The sequence below is a fragment of the Protopterus annectens genome, chromosome 1.part0, assembly GCF_019279795.1.
Source record: "Protopterus annectens isolate FY-2018-M chromosome 1.part0, PAN1.0, whole genome shotgun sequence".
In the NCBI taxonomy this organism is placed as follows: Eukaryota; Metazoa; Chordata; order Ceratodontiformes; family Protopteridae; genus Protopterus; species Protopterus annectens.
Window position 1 is genome coordinate 95578940 of NC_056725.1, and position 19442 is coordinate 95598381.

Sequence of the window (19442 nt, forward strand, 5' to 3'; positions counted from 1 at the left end):
CTTGTCCCTTGGAATCAGAGAGAGAAGAAAATTTAATGGGTTAATATTCTGACATGTGGATTAGCTTCTTCATTTAGTCCTGAATTCAATGCCCTCTATTACAGCCTGTAAAATGTAACACTCTGACCTAGTCGCTTAATCAGACAGTGCTCCCTGCATGCCCTTGAAATGAGATGTCTGTGCTTCTCCGGTTAACAAATGCTGAAAATAAAACCTAAAATAAAAAAGGAGAAGGCCTCATTTGGCTAGCATATGTGGTTAAACTTTTGTGCCCTTCCCACATGTGAAAAAGGGGTAATTATGACTGTTTTAACAGGGCTGACCTGAGAAAGAGACAGACAACATGACAGAGATCAATGACATTATGCTTACTTTCTGAAGCATGCTTTCACTCACCCAACTCATTAGTCTTCCACCATATACTAAAGCTGAAGAGATCTGCAGAGACCAGCATGAAGATGGGGATGGAAAAGTGCTCATGACTACGTGGGGGATGAGCTGACGATCGCTGGGAACTGCTTTAATCCTCACTGATTAGCAACTAAACAGTTGAGTGGGGCAAACAAAGGGAATCAATCCCCCAGGTCTGAGATTTGGATTTGTTTCACTGCAATGAAGCCTAAATCAATGAACACCTCCATACAGAAACATTATAATGAAAGCTAAACACATCTATGTGAAAGTACACTTTAAACAAAAGCTATATAAAACAACTAAAAACAACATTTTTGAAGGCTGGGAAGCCACGCCAGCAACCCCACAATTCCACTTATGAGAAAGGTAAAAGACCATTTCATCCCACCCCCTGCCTGTAGCACTGCACTGTGGAGTACAGAAAAATCAAACTGTAAATGCAATTCAACAAGATAAAAATACACCTATACAGCCCTACCAAAATATACAACCAAATTTATAATATGACAAAGACACACAAAAATAAATCAAACAACATTTTTTACAATGAACAATAAATAAAGCTACAGTCGCTAAAACTCTCCTTCAATTTAAATGTCATACTGAAAGTGATTTTGATTAAACTGCCATCCATGAAACAACAGACTCTCCTGAGTTCCTAACCAGAAACACATGCAGGGTGACTTAAGCTTGGGGCACAGGCTTGCTACATTGACTTATGTGAGGGAGCAGTTCCATGTATGTCTTTTTCTCAAGCAGATAAACTGAGACTGTCTCCCTAACTCACCTCACATTCCTCAAATGCTGACAATGATTTTTTGCAAGAGGCCAACAACTTCAAGGCTGAAGGACTGTAAGCCACTGGCTGCTGAGCACTTTGAAAAGACGACAGGTTTTGGTACAAATCTATGCTCACGGTCCCTCTCCTGCATGTGTGTCTGGAAGAACACTCAAGGAAGTTTCTGAGTAAGACACAGTTAATCACTGCATCATGCTTCTGTATCTTTCATGCCATCAAGTCACTGGGATGAAGTAGTGGTATAATTGACAGCCATCAATACTGTCCTCCAATTTAACACTGAAAAAACTGTTAAGTTCCTGAATTGTGATCTGGTGTTCACAGGTACACCTAGGAAGTTTTTTAGGTACTAAATGTAGGAACTTTCCAAGAAAACTGTTTTAAGACATGATATGAAACAAATGAGTAGACTGAAAGAACTGTGAATCCCAGATGAATGTGTGGCCATTAGACTTGGCAAAAGGCTTTTCCGACTTAGTCAAAAAAAAAAAAAAAAAAAAAACATGCACTCGTTTTGCACTAAAGAGTGCAATGTTATGAGCTAACACTTTCAGATAGAAAGAATGAACTCATATCTAACCCACTGTAGATGGCCCAGTGAAGTAAAATGAGTACTGCCAAGTAAAACAGGCTTAACATCAAGAAATAAGGCAAAGAAAAAGAACCCAAATGAATTATAAAACATAACATCATACAACACTTAAAAAGCAGCATTAAGTCTCTGGCAGAATTCTGACAGTGCCTCAAAGCACATATATCTACTTCTTACATCTAACTAAACAATGAAACTCGCTTAAAAATACAGACATGTTATTGCTACTATTAATAAATATTATGCCAGTGAAACTGTAACCTCACTTCCAAAGGAAATGTCCCTTATAAAAAGGAATAAAAGTCAATAATAACACATTACTTTGCTCAATACTGTAGTTTTACCAGCAAATATAGCTGTACATTCACAATTACAAGCTTCTGTATAAAATCAGAAACACTTTCACATGTTTAAAAGTGCACTTATTTAAAGAACTGTACATTTTCTCAGAACTACTCACAAAGACACTCAAAACCAAGACTCTTCTAGCAAGCTCTGATGTTAATGATGGCATTCGTTAGCAAGTACACAGGAAAGTGCACTCAATGGGGAAGGAGCTGTTCCCCCCGGTGATGCATACAGCTCTTCCCCCATCCAAGAGTCAGGGTTAGGTCAGACAAATGTACCCCCATCTGCTGGGATGCTAGCAAAGGGCATATGCAACTCTCATGGCAGCCTGTATGAGGGGCCCTGAGAATTGCTCTTGCCTCCATACTATACTTGGGAAATCTCCTAGGAAGGGGGAACAAATGAACACATTCTGATGGGGGAGGTTTTGATGGTCTGCAGGCATGGGGGCAAAAAGCACCTAAAAAAGGGACTTTCCAAAGCTTATGAACAGCCTGTTATAATAAACTGAATGTTTGCCAGGATCTTTTAATTTCAAAACTATATTTAGAACCCTAATTCACAATGCTTTTTTTTAAAAGATACATTTCTGCTGAGGAACACTACAGAAATAACATAATTATAAGAAGGACACAGAAATAAACTGTTATAAAACAACTCAATGTGGCAGAAAAAAAAAAAAAAAACAGATTTTTCTTTTCTTCAGCTGTTACAGAAAGAAGAGGGACTTCTCAGCAAGCAGCAGGCTAAGTGGTTTTAATGTGTTTGCTTCTTCATCTTCACTGGAAGAGCCTTCTAGCTTTACAATGCGATTGTGTAGTTTGTTGAACTGGCGTGCCTTAATACTGACAGGAAAGGCAAATTAAAAAAAAAAGTTAGCAGATTTAGGCAATAACAGATATCCAAGTAGCTTAACAATGTAAAACTATAATGAAAGCAAGTCTCAAAGCTTGGGAAGTAAACAGAAGTATCTGTATGAAGCAAACAGTGCCATGGTAGTTAGAACATCCTTGTTGATGTATATACCTGGAAGCTTAAGAAAAGAAGCTGCTAAAATGTCAGCAGACATTTTCAAAGGGTATAACAAATTAAAAAAAAATCACCATACACATCTGAAATGCTCAATTTCTGGCTCCACAAATTAAATAATAAAAGTCTGAATGAAAGGCACTACATGGGGCTGTGGTCACTTGTTAACTGTACTTTACTGTGTATTCTGATAGAATACTTCCCGAAAAAAAGTACAGTATCTCTCTTTTCACATCCAGATGGAAAGAACAGTTGCTTAAATTCTTACCATAATGACAGATGTCCTTCTTTTCACTGGTGCAGTATTCTTTAAATGAGGGATACCACCGCTGTAGGCCATTTGACGTCGGCTAGTATACAAAAGTCTTTTGCTACTGTGAGGTGCATGGTACATCGCACATAGGCTACCATCATATGTTGGCCATAAAACCGTTGTACGTGCATACATTCCTCAGAACTGCATGTCCCAGGAGGAATGCCGGCCTAAGGAAAGTAGGGTATGAACATCCAAGGTAAAAAACAAAAGCCAGGGGGAAGGAGGAAGGGACTGGAATACTGCAACAGTGAGGAGAAGGACATCTATCATTACATCTGGTAAGATTTTACTCAATTATTCTATGTCCTTCTATTCATCGGTTGCAGCATTTTTTACATTAGGGAGAGTACAAAAGTTTATGAGGAGAGGGTGGAAGATGAAGCAGTAGAGCTCTCCAGAAAGCCATGGAGTATGGCCCTGGCAAAACCTGCTCTAGACTTAGACATGACATCCAATTTGTAATGTTTGGTGAAGGCATGCAGAGAAGTCCGTATAGCCACTTCAAGAATAGAGCTAGTATTTAGTCTCTTGAAGAAGGCACCAGATGAAGCTACAGCCCTAGGGGAGTGAGCCTTTACAGAAGAGGGAAGGCTCTTACCATGAATCACATAACAAAGGAAATAGCCTTAGAAATCCAAGTAGAAACAGTCTGCTCGGAAACAGACAATCCCAGAGCCCTGGGATGATAGGAAACAGAAAGCTGGCCTGATTTCCTGATAACTGTAGTCTTGTCAAAATAAAATCTAAGTTGTCTATGCACATCCAGCATGTGCAGCACCTTCTCACTCAAATTCTGGGAAGAAGAAAAGAAGGTAGGCAAATGAATGGATTGGTTGAGTGACAGGTCATTGACAACCTTGGGCATAAATTAAGGGTTAGTCCACAAGTTCAGACACACATCTAACTGAAGTCAAAGCTAGTAGCAGTACAGTTTTCAAGAAGCAATGTTGAAGGGAAGCTGATGAAGCTGGTTCGAAAGGGGGAAAAGTCAACATTTCCAGTACAAAATTAAGATCCAAGGAAGGAGGAATAGTTTTTTTGGGAAGTCTGATGTGAAGAATACCTTTAAAAATTGTTTAGCCTCAAATCTACTAGCTGGGGGGGGGGGGGGGTAGATGAAGGCAGAGATAGCTGACATCCTTTGTCTTGTGTGAGAAGGTCCCCCCGTGAGGTAATCTGTGGTGATTGCCCTTGGCTAAATGCAGGAGAAGAGGGAAACAATGCTGACTTGGCCAAAAGGGAGTCCCCAACAAGACTTTTGGGTTGTCCTTCTGAATTCTGAACAGGACTTTTGGAAGGGAAACAAAAACATCCTTTTCCAGGAGAATGAGAGAGTGCCCACCTTCCAAACCATAGGATGTGGAACTATGGCACAAAATTGTGGAAGTTGTCTGTTCATGGGGGAGGCAAAGAGATCTACTTGAGGTATACCCCACTGGTGGACAACGTCTAGAAACACATCCCTTTGAAGCATCCATTCATGGAACTGTGTTAGGGACCTGCTCAAGGTGTCCTCCACACAATTTTGGCTGGATGGAATGTACACTGCCTGAAGAGTCAGCTGATATTGGAATGCCAGCTCCTAAGCCTGGAGTATCAGCCTGCAAAGAAGGTACGATATGGTCGCCCCTACTTGTTCACAAACCACCGGACCATCATATTGTCTGTGAACAGCTTTAGAGGTCCAAAAAAGGATGAAAGGTCTGAATGATTAGCAGCAGTGCCCTCATCTCCCTTACACTGATGTGTTCCTTTTGTTGAGAGGGGGACCAAACCCTACTGCTTTCAAGTTTTGGAAAGCTGCCTCCCCACTCCCCCACATCAGAGGCATCTATGAACAGCTGTTGAACTAATGGCAGAGAGTGCAAAGGGATCCCTGGGTTGAGTGACACTTGTTGGATCCACCACTGGAGTTCTTTCTTCAGGCACGGAATGAGATGAATTGGAAACTCCAGGGGATGCGAATGCTGCATCCAAACTGACTTTAGGAACCACTAGAGTTTTCTCATGTGAAGTTTAGCCAGTGGTAACATTGGGATGGTGGATGCCATGAAGCCCAAAACCCTGAGGAACTCTCAGGCTGAAATGTGGTGCACAAGCAGAAGGTTTTGGAAGAAGGAGGTGAGGTCCTGGGCCTTCTGTGGATTAAGAGAGACCCTCATGAGATCATTCTGAATCCTGCAACCCAGGAAGATGTGATCCTGAGAGGGGGTGAGAACATATTTTTTGTGGTTTATGGTAAACCCCAGATGCAGAAGAAGGGAAATGACAAAGACGATATTTTGTGTCAAGATCTCTGGGGAGGTTGCCAGGAACAGGAGATTGTCCAGGTAAAGGAAAACATAGATGCCTTGAAGCCTGCAGTAGGCAATCACAATGGCTAGACATTTTGTGAAATTTTGGTGCAATAGAGAGGCCAAAGGGCAATGCAGAGAACGGAAAATGCCAGAAAGCCACACAGAAATGTAAAACCTTTCTGCAGCTGGGGTGGATAGGAATGTGCAGGTATGCATCTTTGAAATCCAGGAAAATCATGTATGCTTGTGGCAGAATAATGGGAAACAAGGTCTGAAGAGTTAACATACCTTCAGGAAGGTGTTGAGATGAGAAAGATCCAGAATGGGTCTCCAAGGACCATCTTTTCCGGGCACTAAGAACATTCTGAAGTAGATGCCTCTTCCGTTTTGGTCTTGAGGAAACTCCTGAATGGTCCCTTACCTCAGCAGATCTAGCAGTACCTCTGGAAAGGAAGGAAGTTGTTCCCATTTTGGCTGAGGGATGCCAGTGAAGGAAGGAAGGAATCTCATACCAGAAAGTACCCTTTTTGAATGACAGAAAGAATCCAGGAGTCTTGAGTTATGCTTCCCCAGGTTGGCAGAGACAGAGAAAAGCACTGGGAAAGAGGAAAGTGGGGGATGTGGTTTGGGCAGTCAGAGGGAATCAGGCCTGCCAGGGCAGAGCTGTTTCTGAGATGGAGTTGCAGGGGATGCCCTAGGCTGTTAGGGCATCCTACCCCCCTTTTTTTTTGTTTCAGGTGGAGGGCGGGAGTGTCAAGTACAAAAAAAGTTTTAGTCGGATAATTCCTTTGAAACTTAGGCACTGGGGAAACAAAGATGTTTTTCAATTCCTTACCCTTTTCCTGGAGAGACTTAAACAAGTTAGAGCTGCAAGGCCAAACAATGCAGAGGTGTCCAAAGGTGCGCCCATAAGTTTAGATTTTATGTCATCTGGTAATGGCTGGAGTCTTAACCAGGAGAATCTCCATAAGACATAGCCTGAGGCAGCTGCCCTGGCAGAGGCCTATGCAGCATCATAACTGCATCTGATAGAGTGGTGGGTCACTTGAGAGGAGGCTTCAAAAACTCAGCCAAAGTCTTATTCTCTGAGTAAGGCAAATCAGAAATTACCTGAGAGAGCTGAGGCAGAAGCTCTACGGCAAATTAATGTAGCCATGTGTGTTTGGTAATTAATAGCGCTAAATGCCAAGGTGGCAGAAGTGTACCAGCTGTTGAAGGCAGTAACCTGGATGGTTTGTCTGAAGCCACTGAAATAACCATTGGGTCTGCTGATGGACAAATGAACAGCATTTGCAGTCCCCTCAGGTACCTTGTAAAATCGGTCAGGCTTCTTAGGGGTAGGAGGCTGGGAATCTCAGATCTGGGAGGCAGAGGCATCTAGAAATGCATATAACACAGGATGAATAGCTAGGGGTTCCATCTGAAAAAGATCATAGTATCTCTTTTATACTTCAGCTACCTAAGTGCTATCCCATTTGAAATGATCCCTCACTTTAACCAAAGTCTATCCAAAAGAGAGTTCTTCCATGGGTGAGTCAGTACCATTGGAGTCTTCCTCTGGGGAGACGTAACCTAAAAGGGAGGGGATATGTGAGGAATAGGCCAAGGATTCTTCTTCTGAGGATGCCTCTTCCTCTGATGAAACTTCTTTCCTAACCCTTTTAAGTGGAGAAGCAGTGCTGGGACTGAAACACCTGAAGGAGGCCTAAGGGCCATAAGGGCCTTAAAAAGTCATTGGGTGAATTGTTCCCAATCGCTCTGAGGGTCTTTTGGAGGGTCAAGTGTTTTGTCTTCTGGTTCTTTTTAAGATGCAGGTCAGCCCTATGTAATACAGGAAGCCTGGACTTAGACCTGTATTCAATAATATCCGAGTGAATTTCCTCCTGCACAAGGATCTGAGGTATATCCTAGGGCCTTCTGTAATCATGAGCCTCGGCTCCCCCAGTACATCAGAGATGGATGCCTGTTCAGCCTCTGAGATCATGCCTGCAGTCAGATTCAAGGCAGCCTCAATATTGGGCTCAGCCTGTGCATCGGGACCAGGAACTGTATGTATCTCTGGGCTCTCAACCACCTCAGGAGAGATGTTCATGTTAAGTGGCACAGCAGAAAGTTCAGGACTCAGCTTTTTGGCCTTCTGCTTTGGAACTGACTCGACCCTCCATCTAGCTTATAGCTAGCAACTTTAAGCACTGGTTTTCCAAGTAAATAGCTAAGGAGGAAAGTCTACTCCTTAACGTCTTAGGCACAAAAACCTGGCAAACAGGACAAGATTTGTGGTCATGGGTGCACACTAAGCAGAACAAATACTGGAGATGGCTATCCTTATGTGGAATATGTCTTCCATATTGGCATTTGCCTTTTTTGGATGACATGAACCCTACCATACAACAGTAGCAACAGAAACAAGAATTCTCCAATGGGACACACATCTGAAGAAAAAAAAACAAAAAACAAAAACTGTGCTAAAATATTGCTAAAACTGTGATACTTATCTACTCTGACATTTAACACTGGGATACTGTATCTACCCTAACATTTGATTATTGTTAAAACTCTTGATACTTTATCTACTCTGACATTTTATTTTCTAAATTCTCTTTAACCTCTGTATCAGTATCTAGTAGATTCACAGTTATGTCTTCTTAGTACTCTGTGTAACTTAGAATTATTTTACTGTATTTTGTAATACTGTTATTATAACTAGTTGTATCTTTGGAGCCTTTCTCCCCAGGACTCCATTGAAAACGGGCTCCTCAAGGCCCAATGGACCACCCTGGTAAACAAACTGCAAATACATAAATAAATAAATAAAAATGCTTGAACACAGGAAACAAATTGGGTGAACAGACTGACATTAGAAGATGGCATTCAGACTGGTGACAGACAAGTTCTGAGGATGGTGCATCAGTGTGTTGCTTTTATGGCTGACATATGATAGCAGCCTATGTGCGACATACCACGCACCTTACAATAGCGAAAGACTTTTGTATATTTATTTATTTTATTATTTATTTGCAGTTTGTTTGCCAGGATGGTCCATTGGGCCACAAAGGAGCCCATTTTCAATGGAGTCCTGGGGAGAAAAGCTCCAGAAAAATACAAATACATAGTACACATTTTACATAAACATTTCAGATTACATCATAGGAATACAGAGTAAATATGGTAAGAGTAAAAAAAATAACATTTATAAAATACATCAGATTAATTCAGTAAAAACAGCAATAAAATGCATTTTTTTTAGTTTTGGAAGAAATAACAGCATAGGTAACTGTTTTAGTAGTTAGTCAAATACCTGACTAGGAATGTGGAACTATAGAAGGCAGTGAATGGCACAAGTAAGTTTTAGGAGACTAGGAAGAATTAGGTAGGATGGGAACAGGAGTACTTCCATTGTGAAGTAAGGTGTGAGTGCAGCAAGGCTTTAAACGAGGAGAGACTGCTAGTGGTGCGGATGGGAGATGGCAGAGAGTTCCAGAGGTGAGCTAGAGAGAAGGACATTAGATGATTCCCAGCTGGACGCATAGGTTTGTGCAATTTAATTAGTGTTTGGGAACTGGATCTTAGGAGTCGATCTGGTTCATGCATTTAAAAGGTATTGGCTAGGGAGGGGCAGAGAGAGGGGTTCTGAATGAGTTTGTGTGCTTGGATGAGTTAGGTATAAGTGAGGACGTTAGGTAGCTCTAGCCAACTTAGTTGGTGAAGGGAATTGCAATGATGACAAGAGGCTCTGTGACCGGCAGCAAATTTTGATATCTTGTTGCAACAAGAAGAGAGTTCTGTCTTGAGGGCAGATTGCAGGTTGGTGAAGATAGATGCACCATATAGGAGGGATGGGATGAGACATGTGTTGGCTAGTGTAAGCCTGGTGGAGGGAGACATATAACGATTGTGGCAGTAAAGCATACCAAGTTTTTTTATGGGCTTTTTTGATATGTAGTCAAATTTTAGTTGATCATCAATGAGTATTCCTAATAATTTAGTGTCAGAAACTATTTCTAGGGGAGTATTATTTTTGCTGATGATTACGAATGACTGTTTATCTAGGGAAGTGGTTTTGGAGGCGGTGAATAACATGTTTGGTTTTGGTTGCATTAAGGGCCAGATGGTTGTCTAGCATCCACTGCTCAGTGGAGGCGAAGACACTTTGTGTTAGATTGTTTAGAGTGGGGATAGAAGGGGAGGAGCAGATAATAGTAGAATTGTCGGCATATTGGATGAGGCTGGAGTTTGGAATGGCTTGGTAGAAATCGTTTATGAATATGTTGAATAGCAGTGGGCCTAAAATGGAACATTGGGGGACACCTGTGGATGTATTAAGGAAGGGTGAGATGTCTTTTTTCCATTTAATTGCCTGCTGCCTATTTGTGAGGTAACTGGAGAACCACTTGGTAGAGGAAGGGGATAGGTTGAGTTTGGAGAGTTTATTAAGCAGCAGGTTGTGGGAAATGGTGTCAAATGGCTTAGAGAGATCGAGGAGAAGGGAGGACACAAAGTGGCCAGAATCAAGGGGTTTGTTAATTGTTTCTAGGAAGGAGAGGAGGGCAGTGGAGGTGCTATGACTGGGTCTAAACCCATGCTGCGTAGGGGTAAGGAGCTGGTTGTTAAAGAGATAGGGTAAGAGTTGTTGGTGGACACATTTTTCAAGAAGCTTGAAGATGGGGATAGGACAGCAATAGGGCAGAAGTTTGGAATGTCGTTATTATTGCCTCCTTTATGGAGAGGAATAATAAAGGCTTTCTTTCAGAGCTGGGGGACCTGGCATTCTGAGATGGGCCAATTAATTATTATGCTGACAGGGAGGGCAATGGCTTCTGCAGCTACTTTTAGGAAGTAGGAGGGGATTTCTTCAGGGGCATTTGAACAAGGTTTTAGTTTTAGGAGAAGTTTTTTTATGGTGGACATAGAGATGGGACAAATAGAGAAGGGTGGAGGTTGAGGGCAAGGGATGCTGGGGGAAGAAGGGGTGGGTGCAGTCTAAGGAGGGGTCACTGGATTGTTGGTGAAGGATGATGTTAGCTTGTGTATGGACTATATGAAGAAAGAGTTAAATTGGGTGGCTAAGTCCATGTCAGATGCGTCTGGGTTTGGGCAAGGGTTTTCTATTTTCCTAGGGTTAAGGAGAGATGAGATTCCTTTCCAAAATAGTTTGGGATTGGTATTGTGGTTGGTTTGGAGAGTAGAGAAATAGGCTTTGCAGTCTGAGGTAATGAGTTTTTTTTTACTTTATTTTGTAGTGTTTTATATTCAGTAAGGGTAATAGTGTTTTTATTTTTGTGGTAATGTATCCAGGCTTTGTTACGAAGTCGCATAGTAGCTACAGTGTTTTTGGTTAACCAGGGTACGAGGTTACTTTTTATATGTTTTGTTTTTGAGTAGGTTTGTTAAAGTAGAGTTAAAAGCAGGAAAGAGCATTACCTATGGGAAGAGTCTTTAATGGGTTCCAGTTAGTGCTTTTTAGTGCATTTGCAAAAGTTCCAGGATTTAATTTTTTTAAGCAGCGAGTGGAAGTATAGGTGTGGATGAGTTACACAGAAGAGGGGAGACGGCGGGCAAAAGAGGAGAAGTGGTTGGCTAGTGGGTCTCGGAGAATGCCACTATCTGAGATATAATGAGGATAGGACATTAGAATCCAGTCTATTGTACTTCTAGTAGTGAAGTTCTTTGAAGGTCTTGTGGTGGAATTGGTTAGTTGTGTGAAGTTATATAAGTTAATATTGAGTGAGTTAGTGAGAGATTAGATTGTGGCCCAGTTTATGTTAACATCACCCAGGATTATGCTTTTGTGAGTAATACTGGTGGAGACTCAGGAGAGAATGTTTTCAAGGGATGAGACATTGTCCCCAGGGGGAATACAGAGGGAGAGAACACATATAAGTTTATGCTTGTTTAGGTGGAGTAGGGCTGGTATCACTTCTGCTTTGCCAAATTTGGGGAAGGGTTTGGTATAGGGGGTGACTAAGAGGGATGCTGAGTATAGGAGTGCTACCCCACCCTCCATTTTTTGCGTTCTGCCATTCCTTAAGATGCAGTAGTTGGGTGGTATTAGTTCGGAATATGTGGGGCTTAAGCCAGGTTTCTGAGATGGAGAGAATATCTGGCTGATTTTTAGAAGCCAGGCGTGAAGGTTTGGAATTTTTTTACATAGGCTCCGAGTATTTAGAGCTGAGAAATGGACGGCTTTACCTGTTGCTTGGGGGGATAGGGTCGGGGGTTGGGTTCAGTTTGGTAGAGGGGCCAGGGTTTGGGTGAATGTCACCGGAGAGAAGGACAGTCATAAGATGATGGGGGAGGTATTTAGTTAATTTGGGATACCTAGTGTAGGTAGTGAGTTTTGTGGATATTTGACTAGTGTAGCTGGGAGTACTGTTTTTAGTTAGGACTCTATAGGGGAAAGAGCAAGATGGTGTTGAGGGGGAAGAGACCAGGAGATATATAGGTAGAAGTATATGTGTCCTTTGTAAAGGATAGGGTCTTCTTTCGGCTTTTCCCGGTTAGAGGTCGCTACAGCGGAACTCCGGTCAGCTAATGATTGGCAGTGGATTTTTACAGTGCCGAGTTGCCAGCCCGACACTCAAGGAAGGCACACCCATTCACGCTCGCACCTACCTGCATATCTTTAACGTCACTCGACCGTGGGGAGGACACGCAGACTCCATACAGAAGGCGCTCCAGCTGAGAATCAAATGGGAGAACCTCTTGCTGTGAGGTGACAATGCTAACCGCTGCACCACCGCGGCCTGTGGTAAAGGATAGGGTAGTGGTGTGAAATTGGGGGGAATGGTTTGCATTGGTAGGTTGGGTGAGACAGTTTAGATAAGTTAAGGTCATTAGAAGTATTATTTGAGTAGGTATGGATAGAGTTTTGAGGGTCATGAGGTTGGTTTGAATGGTAGATTCAGTGAGCTAAGTTGGGAACTTAGTTTGTTGGATTTTGAGAGTTTGGTTTTGTTTTTTTTGTTTGTTAGTTTATCAGATGGCCGACGTTGGGTGGCCTATGGCGGGGATATCCCTCATGTAAAGAACACTGCAACAGATGAACAGAAGGACATCACATTAATATATTTCTTATCAATTTTTTAACTTATTAATGTAAACTTCTATTAGCAATGCAAAAATCTCAACTAACTTTATAATGTTTCACATGGGCAGTCAGTATGTTTTCTTAGTCTAAACATCACAGATAAAACAACATTCTGAATCATGTATTACAGATCACCTAGGAGTTGTGACTGACATTTCGGAATTGGTACCCCTTTCCTGTTCAAAAAAAGAAGTATTACAATTATCAGTGAGTCACATGGGAATTGTTTCATGTTCTTGATTATGGAAGAACTAGCTGATCTGTCTCCTACGTTGATGACTAAATACAGCATTAAGGATAACAAAGCAAAATTAGATAAAGGTCAGAATACAAACTGTGGGAGTAATTAAAAACATTTTATTAAACTTCTGATGACTGCATAAGCTGCATTTACCTGTAACAGTAGATGTTCAAATTCATTACCTTGCATTACCCTTTAGGCTACATGGATTATGCTGTGCTCAAGACACAACCGCCAGGCTTCCAAAAGCACTGACTCCCTTGCATGCCTTCATTTTGACTGCTGAGTGGTCACCTCTCTGGATGGAAAGTGAAGTTTTCTTCAGTACTTTCTTGCCCAAAAATAAAGAAGTGGTGTTCTCATCTTGAACCCCAAAAAGATATATACAATAACAAATAACTTTATATCCCAACAACAAACTGTATACAGAAGTAGGGGGAATAGTTGGTAGGTGTGACTACTGTAGCAGTGAGGAATTCGATAATTTACTGTTATGAGTAAATGCAACTTACCCAACAATACTATCTTCATCATTCCCACTGCTTCAACAGCCTTTAGGCTATATGGGTTGATTAACAAAGCCTATCCAACCTGGTCGGAGGAGGAAGGATATGGATCCAGAATCCCAGAGAGAGTGATCCTCTCAAAGGCTACTTTGGATACAGAAAAACAAAAAAGAATCCAGTTTGTAATCTCTTTAAAAGTATGTACAAAGGACCTTGCAGCTGTCTCTAAAATACCGCTACAATACATCTCTTTCCAATATGACATTGAAGGAGCCAAGGCCCTAGTAGACTGAGCCTTTACAATGACTGGGACTGGTTTACTGTGTTGGGAATACCAAAAGGCAATAGCTAAGGACAACAATCTGGAAACAGTGTGTTTTGACACAGGTTGTCCCTTCCTTGTTCCAACATAAGAAACAAACAGTTCATCTACTTTTACAAATAACATAGTTCTATAAAGATTGTACCCGAGCTGCCTACGTATGTCCAGAGTATGTAGAATCCTTTCTCCCTGGTTCTGAGGATCTGGATAGAACAATGGGAGATTTTTAACTTGATTCAAAGTAACAACTTTGGGAATGAATGAGGAATTTCTTCTTAATGTGACCCTATCTCTATGGAAGGCAACATAAGGTTTACCCATCAGAGCTTGCAACTCAGATACACTTCTTGCAGACATCAGAACAACGAGAAGAACAAGAGCAATTTGAAGTTATGAAGCTTAAGTCTGTTTGATGAGAAGGTTCAAATTAAGCCAAGGTTAACTTTTCCACGACAAAGTTAAGATCCCAAGAAGGAGCAACCTGTTTACAATGAGGTCTCAGGTGTAAACCTTCCTTCATAAATGGTTTCACCAAAAATAGACAAGAAATTGAAGGCTCCATGAGTAGACGTACTGAAATTCAGGCCACAAGATGTACCTTGATATAGGAATATGACAGGCCAGAGGATAGTAATTCACACAAATATTTAAAAACAAGTGGTACACAATATCCGATGAGACCCTAGTTATTGGCTAGACACCAACTAGGAAAATCTTTTCTACTTGCTTACTTAAGACTTCTTAGTAGCAGGTTTTCTTGCCTCCTTTAATGGGTGCTGCATGTCCTCAGGAAGAGGTGCCTAAAAGGAATTAAGAGTTGACTCTTCCAGGCAGTTAGTGGAAGATGTTTGAGACTGGGGTGTATCAAACTCTCCTTGTCTCGTGTAAATAGGCCCTGTGTGGGAGGAAACTTGTGTAACTGCTGCAAACAGTTGCTGCCTGGGCCAAAAGGGATTCACCACCAGTTCTTCTGAAGCTTCTGAAATACCCATGATATTAGTAAAAATGGTGGAAAGCTATAAAGGAACATTCCTGACCATGGGAAAGAAAAAGTATGTTTTCCAGCCTTGGTCAGCTGTCTGCTTTGAAAGGAAATAAGGAAAGAAAGGAAATCTACATGAAGTGTACCCCACAAATGAATCTATTTCTGGGAGACACCCTCATTCAATTTCAGTTCATAAGGATCTGTCCTAGTCTTGCTCAGCTTGTCTGCCACTGACAAAACAAGGGATGTTTGGTGGGTTAAGGACTGCTGAAGACCTACCTCCAAAGCCACCATAGTCAACATTGCACAGAGGGTTCAACCTGCTGCACCCTTGCTTGTTTATGTAACATATCACCGAGGTGTTGTTTGTAATCATCAGAAGAGATCAAGGAGACCACAGATGGTGAAAAGATTGTAAGGCATGGGTCACAGACAACATCTCTTTAACACTGATGTGCTTTGGTCTGTCTGAAGAGTTCCATAGACCTTGTACCTGTACCCCCATAGAAACTGCCCCAAGTGAAATCTGAAGTGTCTGTAGTTACAGACTGGCTTGGAGGTAGAGGCAAAAAGGGGAGACCTGAATTTGCTTCTATCTGCGTCTCCGCCATTGCAATTCTTTTTTGACAAAGCCCAAAATTAAAATCTGAAATTCCAGACGCAAATGTTGAGTCCATGTGTTTTTCAAGAAAGCAGTGAATCTTTCTCATGTGTAATCTGGGGAGAGGAATCATGAGAATCTTAGACCCACTGAATCCCAGGATTCTGAGACACTCTCTGGATGAAGTCTGAGACTTGATTTAAGAAGCTCAGAAAACTATCCAAGTAAAAAATTCATATTCTCCTGTGCCAAAAAAGCTTTTTCCTGAGAGATGTCTGTAAGACAGTCCAGAAAGACAAGCCTGTGAGACGGGGTCAAAGAGGATTTCTAAACATTTATATGCAATCCCAGATTGGTCAAAAGAGAAAAACCAATTGCAGACACTACACATCTGGGAAAAAGATTCTGCAAAGATAAGTAAGTTGTCTAAATAAGGAAATATGTAAATGCTATTCAGTCTAGATCTGTAGATAACCCAAAGGATAATGCAGAAAACTGATAAAAGTGTCTCACGCACAGAAAATCTGAGAAATTTTGGACTGAATTTTATCAATAACTTCCTCGCAGAAATAAGAGGTAACAGATTCTGAAAGGTAAATATCTTGAATTTTGGTACCTTCATATACAGGTTTAGATAGGAAAGATCTAAAACTGGTCTCCAAGAACACCCTTTCTTTGGTGACAGAAATACAATGGAATAGAGAAGCCTTTTCCTCTTTGAATTAATGACACCGGTTCTATGACTCCAAGGGTGAGTAAATGCTGAATAATCTGAGGGAAGAAAAAAACACTTGTCTGGTCTGGAGGGTGGGAATAAAATCCCATGAAAATGAAGTATTTGTAATCAGAGCTACGAACTAAGAATTCGTAAAGTACAGTTGTGTACACTTACCATAAGATGTTCGAGTGTATTCACTGTTGCAGTCATTAGATTTGGGTAATCTGCTGGCAGGTTGCCCTTAGTCGCCTGATTAACAAAGTCTTGGGTCCTGCATCGGTTGCTGTCCCTTCTTCCATGACGGCAGGTCATCAGGGGTATAAAACATGCAGCCGACGCCATCACATCAATTTTTCTTGCCCCAGATGTCAGGTGCCCCCCAAATGGGGAGCAAATAAAATTAAAAACACAAAAAATATACCTCCAACCAAAAGCAAATACACCAAAAGGGCTTTTAAGCTAAGTAAAAGAAAGTAGAGGTATAGTCAGAGAAAAATAGGGGGCTGGAGGGAGGATAACCAGGACTGCAACAGTGAATACACTCGAACATCTACATTTATGGTAAGTGTACACAACTGTACTATGTTCTTCGTGTTTCACTGTTGCAGTCATTACATTTGGGTAGATTCCCAAAGCTATGGTTGGGTGGAGAGAATTATACAACATTAGGACCAGCTAATAGACCCTGCAGGACAGCAGTGGCAAAGCCAGCTCTGGATTTAAAGAAAAGTGGTAAAAGGTAATGTTTGGTGAAAGTATGAACTGAGCTCCAGGTAGCAGCTTCTAGAATGTCCCTGGTAGGAACACCTCTGAGAAAGGCTGTTGAAGTAGATGCAGCCCTGGTGGAATGGGATCTGATCCCCTGGGGGATAGTTTTTCCCATGGTGCTTATAGCAAAAACGAATACAATGGTTTATCCATTTGGAAATGGTTTGCTTTGAAATAGCCTTTCCCTCTGCCCCTGCAGCAAATGCTACCAGCAGTTGTTCAGATTTTCTTTGAGATTTAGTCCTGTTTATGTAAAATCTAAGTTGTCTGTGTACATCCAATGAATGCAGAATCCACTCCCCTTGCTCTGTGGATTGGGAAAGAAAGTTGGCAAATGAATGGTCTGATTAAGAGCCACACCAGATACCACCTTAGGCATGAAGGATGGATTGGTCCTGAGAGATACCCTGTCCGCATGAAAAATTATGAAAGGCTCCACTGCCATACGAGCCTGTAATTCGGAAATCCTTCTAGCTGAAGTGACTGCTAAAAGGAAAGCTGTTTTCCAGGAGAGAAATTTTAAGTCTGCAATAGCATCTGGCTCGAAAGGAGGGAGAGTGAGTTTCTTCAATACAAAATTAAGGTCCCAGGCAGGGGTTGGAACTCTCCTGGGTGGTCTTATGTTTTTGGCCCCTCTGAGATACTGCTTTAGCAGAGGATGAGAGAAGAGGGGAGGTTCTGTGCTGTAATGAGCTGAAATGGCTGAGGCATGGATTTTTATGGAAGAAAACGACAGGCCCTTGTGAAGCATCTCAGTTAAGTATTGCAAAATCTGAGGAATGTTGGGCACTGCTGTGCTTATCCTTTGAGATTGATTCCAGGCACAGAATCTTTTCCATTTGTCAGCATAAGATTTTCTAGTACTAGGTCTTCTCACCTCCAAAATGACATCCATCACAGGTTTGCTGAGGGATGCTAAGGGTGAATTTAGGTGATTAGCCACGCTGCAAGATTCAGAGTTTGGAGCTGAGTGTGCAGAGTTTGGTTGTTCTGCTGAGACAGCAAGTAAGGTGTCTGAGGTAGGTGCCATGGAGGAAGGTGTGACACACTGCGCAGGAGTGGGTACCAGTGTTGGCGAGGCCAGTCTGGAGCAATCAAAATCATTTTTGGTTTGTCCTGTTTGACTTTTAGTAGAACTTTGGAGAGCAGAGGGGGAAACACATAGACTGACAGGTTTTTCCAGCTGAAGGACAGAGCATCCACTTTCCAGGCTTTTTTGTGTTGAGTTCTTGTGCAAAATTTGTCCAACTGATAGTTCTGGGGTGAGGCAAAAAGATCCATGTCTGAGCTCCCCCCATTTGCGTGTACACGTTGAAAATCCGTGGTTCCAGTTTCCATTTGTGTGGGTCCATGAGATTTCTGCTTAGTTCGTCTGCCAGAGTATTCAGCTTTCCTGGCAGGAATTGGGCTTGTAGTTGTACGTGGTAGCTCAAGGCCGTGTTCCACAATGCCATGGATAGTCTGCACAAGGGGTAGGAGTGTGTACCCCCCTGCTTGTTTATGTACCACATAACCGTGGTGTTGTCCGTCTTTACCAGTAATTGTGCTGGATGAAGGTAGTCCCCGAAGGCTGTCAGCACATTCTGTACAGCTAGCATTTCTTTTTGATTTATGTGAAGGTGCATTTGACTTGGGCTCCATTTTCCCTGAATGCACTTCCCTGCCAGATGAGCACCTCATGCATAGTCTAATGCATCTGTAGTTAGGGTTTGGGCGGCAGGGGGTGGTGTGAATGGCAGTCCCTTGTTCAGGTGGCAGGCCTCTGCCCACCATAGGAACTGTAGGCCCATGCAAGGTATGATAGGAATCATTGTTTCCAGGCTGTGACAATGCTGACTCCATAGACTTTTTAAATACCACTGAAGTTTCCTCATTTGCAGTCTTGCATAAGGAATTAAGAAGAATGCAGGAGACCATGAACCCCAAAGCTTGCAGTATTTGCCTTGCAGAAAGCAACCTGTTTGAAGTAAGTCACTAAATGAATTTGCTTCTCTGGCGTAAGGAAAGCCATCTGGGCAGTTGTATTCAAGCTTGCACCCAGGAATGTAATTTTTTGAGAGGGTACCCGTTGTGATTTCTTTTCGTTCATAGTGTACCCTAGACAAGTTAGAACCCTTTTTACAAACGCCAGATGTTTTAGAAGAATGTCCTTGTTTTCTGCCTGAGTTAGACAATCATCCGGGTATGGATATATTTGAATATTTCTTTGCCTGCAAAATGCAATTACTGGAGCCAGGCACTTTGTAAAGACCCTGGGCGCAGTAGATAAGCCAAAGGGCAGTGCAGAGAACTAGTAGCCTGCTTTGAAGCGGAGGTATCTTCTGCAAGATTCCCTGATCGGGATATGCAGGTAAGCCTCTTTTAAATCTAGAGTTGTCAACCAGGCATCTTTGCCTAGCATAGGAAGTAACTGTTGAAG

At 42.0% G+C, this 19442-nt stretch overlaps 1 protein-coding gene across 1 annotated transcript in view; it reads right to left on the reverse strand.

Moving 5' to 3' along the window:
• Positions 1 to 1637: 1637 nt before the first annotated feature.
• The window catches only part of MEIOSIN (meiosis initiator), a 1029307-nt gene continuing 1011502 nt past the window's right edge, over positions 1638 to 19442 (reverse strand). The window contains exon 8 of the mRNA XM_044086822.1: positions 1638 to 2998. Coding sequence (XP_043942757.1) covers positions 2863 to 2998 — 136 coding nt within the window. The 3' untranslated portion in view covers positions 1638 to 2862. The remainder of the gene's footprint in view (positions 2999 to 19442) is intronic.